This window comes from Microtus oregoni, unplaced genomic scaffold (assembly GCF_018167655.1).
Source record: "Microtus oregoni isolate MIOR12 unplaced genomic scaffold, Mior012 000042F_ref0000377, whole genome shotgun sequence".
Classification (NCBI taxonomy): domain Eukaryota; kingdom Metazoa; phylum Chordata; class Mammalia; order Rodentia; family Cricetidae; genus Microtus; species Microtus oregoni.
Genome location: NW_024543209.1, coordinates 5,215,871 through 5,232,214, shown reverse-complemented (window position 1 = coordinate 5,232,214; position 16,344 = coordinate 5,215,871). Strand labels below are relative to the sequence as shown.

The window sequence follows — 16,344 nt, the reverse complement described above, 5'->3', positions numbered from 1 at the left end:
TCCAAAGATGAATTAGGGTTCTCAACAGCACGCTTCTGTTCATCCATACACAAATTTCTAAAGAGGGTGTGGTTCGTGATACCATTGTTTCTGTTGCCTGTCTGTGGCTCCTTCCTTTACCTTTTGCCTAAGACGGAAGAAACATTATCCTTCCAGATTGCTCAGGATGAGGGGCCACTGCAGTCGCCCTTCTTCACCCGTGCCTGTGAACCATTTGAGAAATGATATAAACAGGAAGTCAGGTAGGGTCTCACCATGATGGCTGGTACTAGCTAGTCTTGAGGCCATTGCCCATGAACCTGACACTCTCCTGCTCCCAGGCCAAAACACTGCAAATCACCCAGCAAGTGATAAGCATGCCTTGAATTAATACCAGTCTAAAGAAAGAAAGAAAGAAAAAAAGAAAGAAAGAAAGAAAGAAAGAAAGAAAGAAAGAAAGAAAAGCTTGAAGCTGTACCCAGTGGACCATGGTGGGGGACCGGGGGTTGCATCTTAGTGATGGGCTAACTCCACGAAGACAGAAATGTTTGTCCCACCTGGTCCTGCAGCTGTTCATTCCCAAGTAAATGCACAGAGACTTATATTAGCTGCAAACTGTTTGACCTCTTAGCTCAGGATGATTGCTAACTAGCTCTTACAACTTAAATTAACCCATAACTGTTATCTATGTTTAGCCATGTGGCTTGGTACTTTTTCTCAGTGAGACATTCTTGTCTTGTTTCTTCTATGTCTAGCTTACAACTGCATCTCTGCCTTTCCTTTTCCCAGAATTCTCCCAGTCTGATTGCCCCACCTATATTTCCTGCCTGGCTACTGGCCAATCAGTGTTTTATTAAACAAATACAAGTGACAAATCTTTTCAGTGCACAAGAGCATCATCCCACAGCATTGCTATACTACCTTCAAGCTAAGCAATTAATTGGGAATTTTTAATGCTTGGTAGAGATGTTAGGGAGAAAGTTAAGAAAACATTTAGTATAATTGTTAACAAAACTGTAAATAAGATCATAATAGTAATATTAAAAATAAGACATAATTATTTAAAGTTTTTAATGTATATTAGTGGTATGTCTGTGTGCCGCATGCATGCAGTGCCCACAGATGCCAGAAGAGGGAATGAGTAAGATCTCCTAGAACTGGAGTTAAAGACCATTGTTAGCCAGTTGGGAACTGAACCTGGGTTCTCTGGAAGAGCATCCAGTGCATTTAACCACTGGGTCATCTCTCCAGCCTCAAAACACAAAATTTTGAAACATAGTAAGATTACAGCCATAAAAAATATTTACAGAAAGAAGAAATTTCTCCTGTTGAGTAGATTGTGGGTGTCATCAACATCTTTTATTTCTTTGTCTCTTTTTAATTTTTTCAATGAAAATGTGTCTTTATCAGTCACAACAATTCCCAAGAATGATCCCTCTGCAGAGTAGCTTGGGACTTTGTAACCCAGCAAAGGCCCTTTTTCATCCACAAGGAGCCATGGGACTTCTCTCAGTTAGCTAACTTCCTAGCAAGACTATAAAATAGCTTCCTTAAAGAAATCAGAGTCATGGGTATCTGCCAGAGAAATCCAGCTGCAGCTGCAGCTTTTGTCCCAGAGTTATCTGTGTGGTCCTCTCAACTCTTAAACCAAGCAACCATTATTCAACAGCATTAGTCGTCCAAAGCAACAAAACATGGTGGTGGCATTAAGACCCTCTACTCTTTAGGATGTCTTCTCGAGAGCCATGAATATGCCCAGAACATCCAGAATCAGAGTGTTCTCCTGGAGATGTGTCCAAACCAAATGACAGTATGTCATCATCCCTCTAACTAGGGACTTTCTGCAGAGCCACTTCCCATGATAACAGTTTGAACTTGATAAATAGAAGTGGGTTGAGATGATGGGGGATACTGTAAGGTCACATTAACACGGCACGGCTCTCCCTACCTTGCCTTGCAGACTTGCAGCTCAGCTGTGTAAGCTCTGTAGCATTGGTCTCAAGGTTCTGACCTGCTCTTGTGCTTTTTTTTTTAACATTTTTTTTTATTTATTATGTATGCAGTGTTCTTCCTGCTTCTATGCTTGCACACCAGAAGTTGGGCACCAGGTCTCACTGCAGATGTTTGTGAGTCACCTTGTGGTTGCTGGGAATTGAACTCAGGACCTCTAGAAGAGCAGCCAGTGCTCTTAACCTCTGAGCCATCTCTCCAGCCCCCTCTTGTATTCTTCTTAACAAATAGTAACTGTATCTTTCATTTCCGAGATAATAACCTCTGCTGCTATTTAGGGTGTGCAGAAAGGTTGAATGAAAAGAAGATAAAGAGAGCCAAACTAGCCTTCAAAGGCCAGTATTGTGTGTGACTGTCTGCTTCAGTGAGTTTTTATCTATTTCTTTTTTTAATGTTTATAGACAATCCATGTCAAACACTACAGGTCCTTGACCATGTACTATTTACAGCCCATTGGGTTAATAAAACATTCTAGCAAACACACATTCTGTTAAAGGCAGTTCTAATGGGGTGGTGTGAAGGATTTCAGTGCTATCAGATATCACAGTGTATGAAATCAGAACATTGAAAGGAGTATAATGAAAGGAACATTAACCTCAGCTTCAGCTCTCTTTCATTTCTACAAGTCTGTCTCGAGTTTTAAGTCAGGCCGTTGCTTTGCCAGGCTCTGTTTCGGAGTGGGTATGACTTCGTCTTTCATCTGGGTGTTTATTCATCTGACTGAGAGAGTTTTAAGTCCTCTTGAAAAATTAATTTGGCTTTAACGTTTAGCTATTTAAGACTCCCTGGGTATAGATGAAATCACGCTAGGGGGGAGTTTTGATTTAACAGATGGCCATTGAGCGGGAGGCTTTGATCCTCAAATCGACCCTGTGAGGGACTGAGCTTCAAGCAGATCAAAGTTGACATGGTTGGTGGTTGGCACCAAAAGGATCCTGGCACTTCCCGGCTGCCGTGAGCTGCCACAGCGTGTTAGGTAGGGATTGTAGATTTTCCTAAATGCTTACTCGCCTCAAGAATCGGATGAGGACAGAGGTAAACAGATGAATGATGTTCTTTGAACCTGGAGCTGCACGTCCTCACTGCTTCTTTGCTTGCTAATGCTTTTTTTTTGTTTGTTTGTTTTGTTGTGGTGGTTTTTCTTTCATTGAAAATGGCTTTTTTTCATACTATATATTCTGATTATGGTTTCTCCTCTCCCTACTCCCAGATATTCCCCACCTCTTCTCCCATCTGAATTCACACCCTGTCTCTCATTAGAAAAAAAAAACAGGTATCTAAGGAATAATAAAATAAATCAAAAACATACAAATTGGAATATGACAAAACAACCAAGCAGTAAAAAGAGCCAAAAAAAAAAAAAAAAGAGCCCAAGAAACACATACTGACCCAGAGACACACACTTTCACACACAATTTTTATTGGAAACCCAATGAAAACCTCAAACCAAAAGTCATAATATATATACAAAGGGCCTGTAGAGTAGGGGTAGGGAGATGCCCTGACTTAGCATTATAAGACAAAGACCATCCAAAGATGCCATTGAGTTTATTTTATGTTGGACATGTATTAGTTGGCATGGGACCTACCCTCCCAAGTGGTTTGTTTCCCTAAGTGAGATTCCCTTGAACAAAACTTAATCTTTCATTTGCAAGTGGCAGTCAACTGGAAATGGTTTCTGTGTTGGGGATGGAGGCGTGTGTCCACATCTTCTTTCAGCTCTAGGACCCCATCTGGTGCCCCCCACTAGTCCCTGTGCATGCTGCCTCAGTCTCTGTAAGCTCATGTGTGTGTCAGTTCTGTTGTATTTATAAGGCCCTGATTCCTTGGTGTCTACCATCCCCTCTGGCACTTACTCGCTCCTGCCTCCTCTTCTGCAGAGTTCCCTGAGGACTGAGAAGAAGGATTTGATGGGAACATCCCTTTTAGGGCTGAGTGTTCAAAGATCTCTCACTTTCTGTATATTGCATGGCTGTGGTCTCTGTGTTTGTTTCCACCTGCTACAGGAGGAACCTTCTCTGATGATGGCCAAACAAGGCTCATATCTATCTATATAGCAGAAAGTCATAACAGATAATTTTATTGCTACATTCCTTTAGCAGAGCAATAGCATCTGGTTTTTCCCTAGGTCCCTGGCCTGTCTAGTCTCAAGTTCTTGATCACCCAAGCAGAGTTGAGTATGGATTCATCTCATTGAGTAGGCCTTATCTCAAATAAAATTTTAGATGGCATCAACGTATCTTTCTGGCAGGCCACGATTAAAGGTTTTTGTTTTGTTTTATTTTGTTTTGTTTAGCTAGATTCATGTTTACCTTTCTTCTTTGGTAGCATGCAGAGTACCTTCCAGTACCATGAAAAATAGCCAATAGAGGTGCAGGTTCTAGGTAGGCAGCAGCTTGGCTTCTCTATGTTCAATGCATTGTGTGGGTGTTGTCTTCAGCAATAGGGTCTGAGTGGAGTTTGTGGGGAGCCACCAATAGCTTTGGCAATAGTTGTTCCCTACTGTAAAATTTCTCAATCATGGTTCTTCAGTCTCTATTGCCTGCTAAGCTTCTACATCTTTTAAAAATTAAAGGAAAAAAATTTTCATTCATTTTTATTAAGAAAAAGAAGTAAGACTAAAGAGAGACTTGGTTGCTAAGAGCTCATACTGTCCTTGCAGAGGACCTGGGTTCGGTTCTCAGTAGCTGTACTAGGAGGCTCACAGCTGCCTCTTACTGCAGCTCCAGTGCCACCCTCTGGAATGCCTCCCTCTTTGGTCCATTGTCACCTAGGCAACCAGTATACCTCTCTTGGGAGATGCTGAGACATCCTTATAGGCCCAAAGATGAGTCTCTGCCAACAGAGAGGAACAGCTGAGGTCTACCCTGTTCTGGCCCATAGAATACCTCTACTCATGTGCACATAGCCACATGTCTTGGGGTTTCTATTGCTGTGAAAAGATACCATGACCATGCCAACTCTTATAAAGAAAAACATTTAATTGTGATGACTCACTTACAGTTCAGAAGTTCAGTCCATTATCATCAGAGTGAGACATGGTGGCGTGCAGGCAGACATGGTGTTGGAGAGGTATCTGAGAGTTCTACGTTGTACAGTCAATAGGAAGTGAACAGTCTCACTGGGCATGGCTTGAGCATATATGACACCTCAAAGCCTGCCTCCACATTGACACACTTCCTCCAACAAGGCTACACCTACTCCAAGATGGCCCCACTTCCCATTGGTGCCACTGTCTTTGGGGGCCATTTTCTTTCAAACCACCATGCCACACATAGACACAAAAACACATAATTAAAAATTCAGCAAGTATTTTAAAAAGAAAAAAAACTTATATACATTAAACACAAAATAGAGTGCAATGAAAAGGATGGAGAGAGAATAGGGAAGTTGCTGTGAATGGCTGAAATGTACTTTCAAGGAGTATATGGGCTCTCTCTAAAGGTACATGTTTTAAAAGCAAAGAGTTGCTGTCACGTGCAGACACTGATCTTGCTAAAGATGGCTCAGAGCATCCAGACTTGTTAGCGGCCTTGAGTGCAGTGGGAGCCTCACATGAGGACACCCCTCATCTGATTCTTCCATCTTCTTCTTTCCCACAGACGGAGAGCTCTCCATTTCTAATGACGATGACTCCCTGGAGAACGGACAGTCCCTGAGCTCCAGCCAGCTGTCTTTGCCTGCCCTGTCGGAAATGGAGCCTGTACCAATGCCCAGGGACCCCTGCTCGTTTGAGGTGCTCCAAGCTTCAGATATCATGGACGGACCAGGTAATGACCTGGCAGAGGCGGGGGGGGGGGTGGGTCTCCAGGATGTCACAGTCCCCTGGCAGGATTTGGGATGCCCATTTTAACCACTCGAGCATGAAGACCGAGAAATATGGGAAAAACTAATGTCATAGTTGTCTGCACATGACTGAGCCTAAGAAGATACGGATGCTATCTTCACATAATGTTTTATAGTTTGTAAAAACACTTTTTTGACTTAAAACGCTTTAAAAATATTATAACACCTTTTATGATATTGATGGTTTAAAATATTCTTTGTTTTCTAAGATTCATCTTTGTTAAGATAAATCAGAAGAATCCTATCCCTCTCTAGACCTGTCTAACCTTTCTGTCCCAAAAGCCTGACTATACTGTCTAATTTCCCATCCCAATATACTCCTTAATGATCATGTCAGTTTAGTAAATGTACTAGTTACAGCCAATCAACACATTTATTAAATCGTATACAATTTCCCAGCTAAGCTGGAGCCTGCTGTAGACATGTTTGGATGCTTTCTGATTATTGCCTCCTTCCGGTCTACTGCCACCCAGTGGCCAACCTGCCCCTCTTCAGGAGGTGCAGAGCCGTCCTAAGCAGCCGGAAGATGAGTCTTTACCAACAGAGAGGAGCAGCACATGTCTTATGGGCTGGGAAGGAGCCTCGGGGACTACCCAGAGTGCGGACGGGAAGGCTACAGTCCTGGCGCTGCCATGTGCAGCGTCTGTGTGCATACTTTACTTGAGTGGGAGGAGGGGAGAGGGGTTGTCTTCCCAAGCTGGTACTCACGCTTCACTGCGGGACCTGGCCAGCTGTTGTTGAACACAGATTAGAACAATGTCCCCTGAGGTGGGGAATACTCAGGGTGTCTTTGCAGGGTTGAGTTGTTATATGGCATTACTTTCTCCAGAGGAGAAGGAAGGCAGTACAGTGGAAGAATTCTTTATACACTGCCTCCTTGTGACAGTCGTAGAAGGCAGGGGACAGGCGTTTGAGCTATATCTTGCCCCCTAGAATTTTCAAGCAGGAGCAGTGATTTTCAGTTTTCAACCCAATGTCCCTTGTACCACTGAAATCTGGCAGTTGGAGTCTTTAAGTGAAGCCTACCACCCCAGTCGAGTCCCAGGGTTTTACCATGCTTACCCAGGTTGCTAGCACAGTAGGAAGCAGTAGGCTACCTCTTCATGGCAGCTCAACAAAGGAACCTATCAAGAGACTCCTGTGGGGAAAATAAGAGGCAGGCCCGAGTGAAGAGATGGGGGAGAGTTGAAACCAGACAGTGGGAGCCAAGATGTGACTCAGTTGCTAAGGTGCTTACCCAGCATGCACGATGCCCCTGGGGTCAATCCCTAGTACCAAGTATCTAGTTAGTTCCAAGGCCAGGTGGTTCATGCCTTGCAATCCCAGCACTCAGGAGGTAGAAACAGGAGAATTGGAAGTTCAAGGTTAACTAGCCTAGAATGTACGAGAACCTGGAAAGAAGGTGGAGAGGAAGGGAGGGAATAGAGAAGACAATGGGAAGTCTGGCAAGCAGGAAGTAAAGGAACTGGACAAATAAAAAGGTGGAGCCTTTGCACATTCACTGCCTTGTGAGAATTTACAGGGCCAGGCAGGGCAAGAGTGTGTTCTCATTGAGAGCCTGGCCCTCAGTCCTGGCCACTCTGAAGGAGCAGCCACTCTAGCCTCTGTGTGTGGCCTGCTAGTGTGCACCTTGTCAGCTGCCACCTGGTATGATGGACCAGAGAGCGAGACCCAGTGGCTATCACCAATAATCTCCACCAGTGTGTGGCCCATCTCTGTCTTCCCTCAGCAAAGGAAGAGCCCAGGGGTTCAAGAAAAGGGCCCAGCTCTTCTTGTTTAGTTTAGAGGACTCAAAGTCCTCGTGCTAGTCATTGTCCTGTTGGTTGTGCCTGTGGTCTCCTGAGTCACACAGCAGAGCATCTGTGAACTTTGGATGATGCAGGCTCAGTTTAAAGTGGTGACCTTTGTCATGAGGCGATGCCCTTACCCCTCCCCCTTTGCCCTCTTGCTTCTCCTCATCTCTCCTCTGTCTTCCTCATCCTCCCTTTCCTACCCCTCCCCCTACATCCCCCCAGCTTTCTTGGATTTCTCTTGTCCTTGCTTTAGCTCTCCCTGTGCCCATTGTGGCCTGCAGTGGGTTTCACTCTGCTATCTTGTTGGGCTGACAGTGTCCCTGTCCTGTGTGCCTGGCTGGCCTGCACTGCGTTTGTGTAATGTCTCCTGTGTGTCATGTGGTTGTCCCCTCAGTGTCTCAAGAGAGTCCCTCTGCCAGTGAGTCTGGAGTCCTCCTGTCCCAAGATCCTTCAGCCAAACCAGTTCTGTTCCTGCCCCCCAAAAAACCTGCTGCTTTCTCTGGAGACCATGAGGAGACCCCAGTGAAGCAGTTGTCCCTTCTCAAGCAGCCCCCGGCCCTGCCTCCCAAACCCACTGCCCGGATTGCCAACCACTTAACAGGTAAGTCCAACCTCTTCCAAGGCGCACAGCCCCCTCCCTCCCTCCCTTCACGGGATAGTTTCTTTCTCTCTGGTTCTTTTTATCTGAAGCCTGAATAAGCAACGCTGGGAAGATGACGCCATGGGGTGTTGGGGTGTTTGTATGTGTGTGTCGGTACATGAGGTCACGACCAGAGTTTATGTCTCTGTGTCAAGAAGCATTTGATATGCAATTGCCAGCCATATGCCACGAGCCTTCGGTGTTATCTGTCATATGTGTATCTGTAAATATGTACTTTGTATTTATGTGACCGATTCAAGATTATTGCCCATCTGGCCGCATTAGAATCAATGTCAAAATGTTTACACAGGCAAAGAAAAGTGCTTTGCTTCCTTCATAATGAGTCTGTTAAGGCTTTAAATGTTTGTAAGTTATTGATCTAAAGTCTAGAATATTTCTGCAATTAAAACTAATTTCATTCACTTACTGTCAATTCTCTTTAAAAAGTAAGAAGCTAGGCATAGTAGTGCATTGCTGTAATCCCATTACTTAGGAGGTAGAGGCAGGAGGACCAGAAGTTCAAGATCATCTTAGTGTTCCTCAGCAAGTTAGAGGTCAGCCTGTCTCAAAAAGCAATAGCGATAATCTAACCAATAAGAAGTGTGGGAGATACCTTTAGAAGAATCACGGGCTTATCAAAGTTGCTCTAAAATGCGTTTTCTTCCTTCACTCTGTGTGGCTAATGAATGTACGCACAGGTATGGAGTTACATGTTGATCTAATCGGTCAACATTATACAATTTTATACAATATATTTAGTGTTTTTTTCAAATAGTATGTATCTAAGTGATCTTTTAACTTGTAATGAGGGAGGAAGTAAGAAAACATACTCACAGTAGACAAGAAAAGGAAGTGACTTTTCCAGGGCTGGGAGGACTCTGCATTGGAAGCACAATGGGAACCTGAGCACCTCACCTGCTAGGACATCGGTTGACTGTCCCCACAGCAGCAGGGCATCTCTCTATAGAGTTCAGCTTCAACACAGACTGGTGTCAAACTGCATTTTGCCAGTGCCCCCATCCATCTCGGCTGGGTGTTTGTGGTGTAAAGAGGCCGTTGTCTCTCTAAGAACTATTTAACACATCGGTTTAATGTCTCAACATTCTAATTCACATAAAATCAAAGGGAAAAAGGCCTCTGACTAAGGCATTTACCCACTGTCTAGAAAAAAAAATCAAACTCACTCTATATACTGCCTTCCCAGCTGCTTTTTGCACATAACAATGTATGAGTTGGATCTTGTGTTAGCAACTGTTGTACAGTGTGGTTTTATCAGCTGCTTGATGCAGATCTAAGGACTCTTCTACATTCCCTTCTGTAAAAAATAAGGCAGTGAGCATCTGTAGTAGCCTGCATATGTCCTTTTAAGGTTTCAACGGGGTATTTCTAGGATTAGAATTACAAAGTCAAAGTTATATACTCTTTACACCTTGGACAGCAAACACCCCTTAAGAAGAATTCAAGCCTGTGCAAAAGAAACCCCTGCATGCCCATGGTGTACATATTTGCTCAACATGCCTGCCATAGTCAGAACACTGAGTTATAGCCAAATTGGGCACAATTCTGTGCTAGTTTAATGAATATATACTCCATCAGCCCTCTGTATCCATCAGTTCTGTATCTGTGATTCAGCCAACCACAGATCAAATATATTTATTAAAAATTCTGTACTGAATGTATTCAGACTGATTTTTCTTGCAATTTCCTTAAATAACATGATGTTACATTTATTTTCGCAGTATCTGCATTGAACTAGGGAGTATATGTCATTTAGAGATAATTTAAAGTACAGGGGAACCGTGTGTAGGATCTATACAAATACCATGCTATTTTGTAGAAGGGGCTTGCACATGTTTGGATTTGGGGGTCCACGGGAGTCCTAAGGCAGGCCTCTAAGACACCAAGGGTGATTGTATTAGAACGTTCGAGCAAATGCCATTCAGAGTAGAGCTATAGTTTGGTGCAGTCTCACAAAGGGCCCCTGAAGAAGACTGAAGGCTGTTGGCCTTCAGGGGGTGAAGGACATTCATAGATAACTGGGGAAGGGAGTCTCTGAAAGAAATCTCTGGAGAAGGCTCAGAGGTAGAGATGTTTTAGGGTCACTTCAGTGGCTCAGCTGGGATAAAGGTGCCATTGAGGCTTTAATTAAAAGCACCTAGAAACGGGCTTCATGAGGTGGTGACCTGCAAAGATTTGTATTTTGTTCCTTAGAAGTAGCAAGGTTTGGAGGGTTTGAGATGCTATGATAGAATGAGCCCTTAAATCATCCTCCTGAAGCACAGGCATAGTGGGTTGCATGTACCTTTAAAACCGGCACTTAGGAGGCAGAGACAAGAAGATCTCTCTAAACGTAGACTTGCTTAGTGAACATAGGCAGTTTCAGGCAGCTAGGATTAGGTAATGAGGCCAGTCTTAAAAAACAAAACAACAAACAAACAAAAAGACTCCTCCTGGGTCACTGTGTAGACTGAACATAAATAGGAAACAGTTGAAGACGTTTGTCAGAAACCAATAAAGCTAACTGTGGGCTGTGCACCTCAGAATTAGTAGTAGCATTGAGTGGAATTATCTGAGCCAGGAAAACTTCTCTCATCATTGCAATATGAGCTGGCAAGAATCCACAAGCCGTGGAAGAAGGATAGGCAAGAATAGCTACAGACTTTTAATTCACAACATCCTCTGTTGTGATATGAGCAGCGGGGCTGCGTCCCCAGCACCCCAGCCGCCTGGCTAGCTTATGCCCCGAAATAACAACATACAAACTGTATTCATTTAAGCACTGCTTGGCCCATTAGTTTCAGCCTCTTATTGGCTAGCTCTTACATATTAATCTAACCCATTTCTAATAATCTGTGTAGCCCCACGAGCTGGCTTACCAGGGAAGATCTTAACCTGCATCTGTCTGGAGTGGGAGAATCATGGCGACTCTCTCACTCAGCTTCTTTCTCCCAGCATTCTGTTCTGTTTACTCTGCCTACCTAATTTTATGTCCTATTAAAGGGCCAAGGCAGTCTCTCTATTTAACCAATGAAATTAACACAAGCCAGAAGACTCTCCCCCATCAATCCTCTAATTTATTTAGCTATCTAATGGATGAAATAACATGGCAACCTCACTGTGATCTCAGAAGCTTAGGTGGGTCTGCTATGCATAGGAGGGACCGAGGCTATCTGAGTATGTCTCTATGATCTATGAGCATCAGCACCATATGGTTTGGAGTACATGTATAAAAATACATTCCAGCCTTGTCTTGGGTGTGGTTGTCTCTTAAATATGGTCAAGATAAGATCAGGAGAGGTGTTGATATCTAGGGACTGTCAAGCTAGCGCTATCCTTTCAGGTCTAAACTCCATTTGATTTCATTTTCATTGCTTCATTTTCATAAATGAGCAATCAGTCGTAATGAGTCTGCATCACCATGAAGAGCCCTGCTAACCCCGTTCTGTTACTAATTGCTCTAGAGACATCTGGGCCATGTCAGAAGGAATTAATCAACTAAGAACTCCAGAAGTCTAAATTAAGACTTGTGAGTGGCTAGTATGTTCTCCCTTTTGTTCTGTCTGTGTGTTTGAAAGGAAATGCTGGACGATTGAAAGGCCCTGAGCACGGTTGAAAGAAGTGGGCAGTGGACTAACAAAATGTGGAGGAAATGTGAGCCTGGATGGGAGCAGTATTCAACTTCACACTCAGTGGCATGCAGAGCTCTCTTCTGTAGGATTTGCTTTATCAGTGGCCTTGGGGAATGTGTATCTTCCAACTCTCAGTTCTTCAGTCGGAGAGAGGCCCTCATTCGTTCTGTGTTCTTGTTGTCTTCCTCTCCCACATTCTCTTCTCCATCATCAGCCTGCCTAGTAACAGAGGAGACAGGGTCAGGAGCTGTTGGGTATTAAAGTCTTGCCTTTCTAGAAGCACAGTCTCCAGTGGCACTGCCTGTGTTGTGATCCAAGGTGAATGAGCCTCAAAATGGGTTCTTACTCAAATGAGCCCAGAGGGAAAATGTGATCTTCCCTAGCATCCTTACCAGGGATCTTACGTTAAACGTTACATAACTAACCAGTACCTTCTGAATGAGGAACCAGGGAGGAACAGGCACCCTATATGTAGCAGATGAATGAAGAGTAATTCATGATGTCATGGCTTCGTGGACTGACTGTCACATCTGGGTAGCAGCTGGGCAGCTAGCATTGTTTGAGAACCTTACTAGGTACTCTTTAGTCCTTGACATACAAACCATTCTCATTCCTACCTCCTTCTCACGAAAGATGATCAAAAATACGAAGATGTCGATTGTGGCTAGGCAGCTAGTAAATCACCAGCTTTCTTGGTTTCTAATCTTTGTGTGTTTACATCCAATTAACAAGTTAGAAGACCTACTTCTTTATTTTCATAACTTACGTTAGCCTGCTCAGGCTGCCATACCAATTAATATAGACAAAATGTTTTATGCAACAAAAATTAATTTTTGCAGGTCTGGGGAAATGGCTCAGTGGGTCAGAACATTTGTTGCACATGCAGAGGACTCACATTTAGTCCTCAGCACCCACACAGTGGTTCTCAACCATCTGCAACTACAATTTTAGAGGATCCGTCACCCTCTTCTGACCTCTGAAGGCACCAGACACAAACATGGCACACATGCGTGCAGAAAGGCAAAACACTCATACACATAAAATAAATTTTAAGAAATATTTTTAAAGAAATTTATTTTTCATCATTTTGAAGGCTGAAATTCAAGGTCCAATAACAATAATTAAAAAAAATAATGCAAATATAAACACGTAGCGATCACTGTTGTACTCCGCAACATTCCCAGCGTGCTCGGTACTGTAACAAAACCAGTAGCTTCTTTGAAGTACACAGGAGGTGTGTGTAGCCCTGTGCACATACTAGCCACTTGATGTAAGGCCCCTGAGCCTCTGCCTGAGTGGCTCTGGCAAAGACTTCTAGTGTTCATCAAGAAACGACTGTACTCTCAGCAAACTTCAGTGATTGCAAATTTCAATATAGCATAGTATCTGCGACTACAATTTTGCCTAACGAACACCATCTGTGCCCTGTAGAATTTTCCAGTGCCAGCACTTAGGCAGGTCTAATGGGACTAGGTGCAATGATCGTTAAGCCGAAGCCAGTGTTCCTATTTATAGTAGTCTCTCTGTTCTACAGTCCTATTTGGATACATAATGGCATTTTGTTGCGGGGCTGCTCTCAGACTTATTTCCTCATTTGCTCCCCACCCCACTCTCTCTCTGACAGTCTACCTGCGCCTTCCTCGCTCCCTTCTTTAGCCCTGCACAACTGGGTGCATTCACCTCTGCCTTCACCTTCCAAAGATTGGGGTGCTGTGAACTTGGGCTTTCTCTGACCCAGTAAATGGGGGAAAAAATTGCTCATAGCACAGAGGCCTTATATGGAGGTAGACAGTTTACACTTCTTGGTAACTGATACTTTGAAGGTATCCTGTGTTCTTTTAGGTCAAGCAAGCGGAAAATGCAAGCCTGTTAACCTTACAGCCCTAGAGACAGAAGCTAGGCTCCCCCATATATGGCTCTGAGGGGAGCCTAAGGGTGATCAGGAAGCAGAAGCAGGAACAAGGTAGAGCCTCTGTGGTGTTTTCAGAAAGGGGAGCAGGGTTAAGTAAACCATCTGAATTGGTTAGAGGAAAGTCCCTGTAAGCTGTGCACCAACCAGGGTTTCTCTAGTTGCCTGGCACCTGCTAGGGATGGTTACAGCGAAGAAATACTGCTGCACCTTATGGCGTATGTGCCAGGGGAGGGGGTCTGTCACCTAGGCTATTCCATGTGGCATGTCCGTGTCAATAAGTTCAAGATGAACCGTGGCTAAGTCCAAGCTTTAAACATGGACTGGCCTTAACTGGAAAGGTTTCTTAGATGCCCCTGATGTAAGGCCCAGAAAGCTCAAAGAGAGCTAAGCAGTTCTGCCCCCCTTCAGAACCTTGCAGTCAACACCAGTTACCAGTGACTGTGGGTGCTGGCATCTGTGGGTCGAGACTGACAAGGAAGACTGGGTTCTGGCTGCAGTTCCTCCCCAACAAAACTCTGGCACACTGGCCAACACAAGCCACACGTACACTGAGTGCTGGGCCCAGATTCAGATCTCTTCTTGAAGCTAGCGAATTAAAATTACCATTTAAAACGAAGCCCAAATAAGTTTAAAAGCCATGCTCTTGATATATTCTCCACTCGGAATTTGCACAAAATATAGCTCCTCACTCTAAGGGCCCCGAGTTTTTCACCTCCTATAGTGCATAAGGAGCTGCACAGACCCCTCTGCTTTCATGTCAACACAGAAGGGGCCTAGTGGCATCTGTGCATTCCCCGTCCAAACGGCGGTGGGAAGAAAATAAACATAATTTTAAAAAGCGAAGGTCCCATCTTAGATTCTTGCAAACTCTTGTTCCCGCAGTTCTTAATTGGACTCTGATGCTCAGGTCAGAGTATACGTAAGTAGATTTTTGTTTTCAGTGAAGGAGACGCGGGAAAAGGTGGACTTGTTGATTTTTCAGGAGTTATCAGATGGTACACGCTCCTCAAAGCCTATACTCTCCCACACTAGAGCACATTCCGGGATCACACGGCTTTCCTTACACCAGTAGCTGTCTTCAGTAGCTGCTCCTCCATGTGTACCAGTTTGCTACGGCGGATTTTGCATCTCACATCTCAAACCATGCAGCAGCCAGTAAATAGGACCCCATCTTGACGGTCGCTGTACCTGAGTTACAGTGCCTTGTTAGAAAGAAATGCTCTGCTCATGGTGCCTGTGAACCGAGCAGGGATGAGTTTCAAAAGGTTAGTGGGGAGCCTATCACAGTTTGTACACACAACCCAATGGGTACCACAGATCTGAGCCAGGAAGGCTCTGCCTATTTTAATAGCTGAAGTTCCCAAGACCTGCCCACTGGCAGCGGCTCTTTGCTCCACAGCTCTCTTGGACGTGGAAAAACCTGTCCAAGAGGTAGGTTTCATGCGGGTGAGAATTTAGTTCGCTGTGTTCCCTGCTATGTGTGTCCCACTGATGCCCACTTTGGGGAAACAAGGGGCCCCCATTGCTGAGGCCTTTTAGGAATCAGTGCGCTAAACCTGAGAGTCAAGGCTAGAGATGAGTGGAAACGATTCTTGGTTTTCTCTACATAAAATCTCTTTGAATCCATTGTTTGAATTAATATATGGCTTCCCCTTGCATATCCTCCCTTATAGTAGATGCCTGCATTCTCTATGTAGTACTTTCTTCTGTCTGTTCTAAATTTAAAGTGGCATTCCCTGTAGCTGCATCTTCTGTTTCTAGTGTTCTAGGATGAAATGGGCATGGTCTTGCTCATCCTGATGAATGTGGTTTTCATCAAATCCTCTCTCACATATAATAGCCTTCCACAACCCAACATGAAGGGGACTTCCCTTCCTGCTGTCCACATCTGGACCTCTCCCACATTGTTTGCTTATCCTGGAGAAGGCTCAGAGACATGCCACTCTGTAGCAAAATCTCTCTGCCAACAATAACACTTGTCCGTTGTTATAAAAATGAATAGTATCATGTGTTTTTATATAGGTGATTTGTAATGTCTAGCAAAAGAATTACACACCTTCTCAGTATGCATTTGTTGGCATGAATGCCTTCATTTCAGTGGTAATTCTTGGAGAGGAGTCGCCTGGCTGTTATTGGCAACTCTATTAAAAAGAATCTAATTGAACTGCATGTCCTGCAAGGGTGGCATGCCAGCATGGTTCAGTGGGTAAATGACCCTTATCTGCTACCCATCAATTCTTTTCAATGAAATATGGTCTTCACTGTAATCCTCCCAAGATACTATTGGGAAAAGTAAATTTGAGAATGAAGTATTCAGAAAGAGAGGGTTCAAACCAAATTCATTTGCTGTTAGTGGCGTCTGCTATGATGGCCTTCAATTTCGGGATTCTGGAAGGTTTCTGGATGTATTGATTACAAATGCCTGGCACAGCTCTCATTACCATATCTTGGCCTGCTATGGGGCATTGAATGTGGTGCACTTCCTTCTCCATCAATGGCCTTACAAAAGGTCAGTCAGAATATTTTCTCTTTGAC

The 16,344-nt window shown here is 44.0% G+C and overlaps 1 protein-coding gene across 9 annotated transcripts in view; it reads left to right on the top strand.

The window, feature by feature from the left end:
• The window catches only part of Phactr1 (phosphatase and actin regulator 1), a 422,199-nt gene that overhangs the window by 342,815 nt on the left and 63,040 nt on the right, over positions 1 to 16,344 (top strand). For 8 of the 9 annotated variants that reach the window (XM_041632673.1, XM_041632675.1, XM_041632676.1 and 5 more), the window contains 2 exons: positions 5,592 to 5,759; positions 8,023 to 8,229. In XM_041632673.1, the coding sequence (XP_041488607.1) occupies positions 5,592 to 5,759; positions 8,023 to 8,229 (375 nt within the window). The remainder of the gene's footprint in view (positions 1 to 5,591; positions 5,760 to 8,022; positions 8,230 to 16,344) is intronic. The other variant, XM_041632678.1, reaches the window with a different exon arrangement.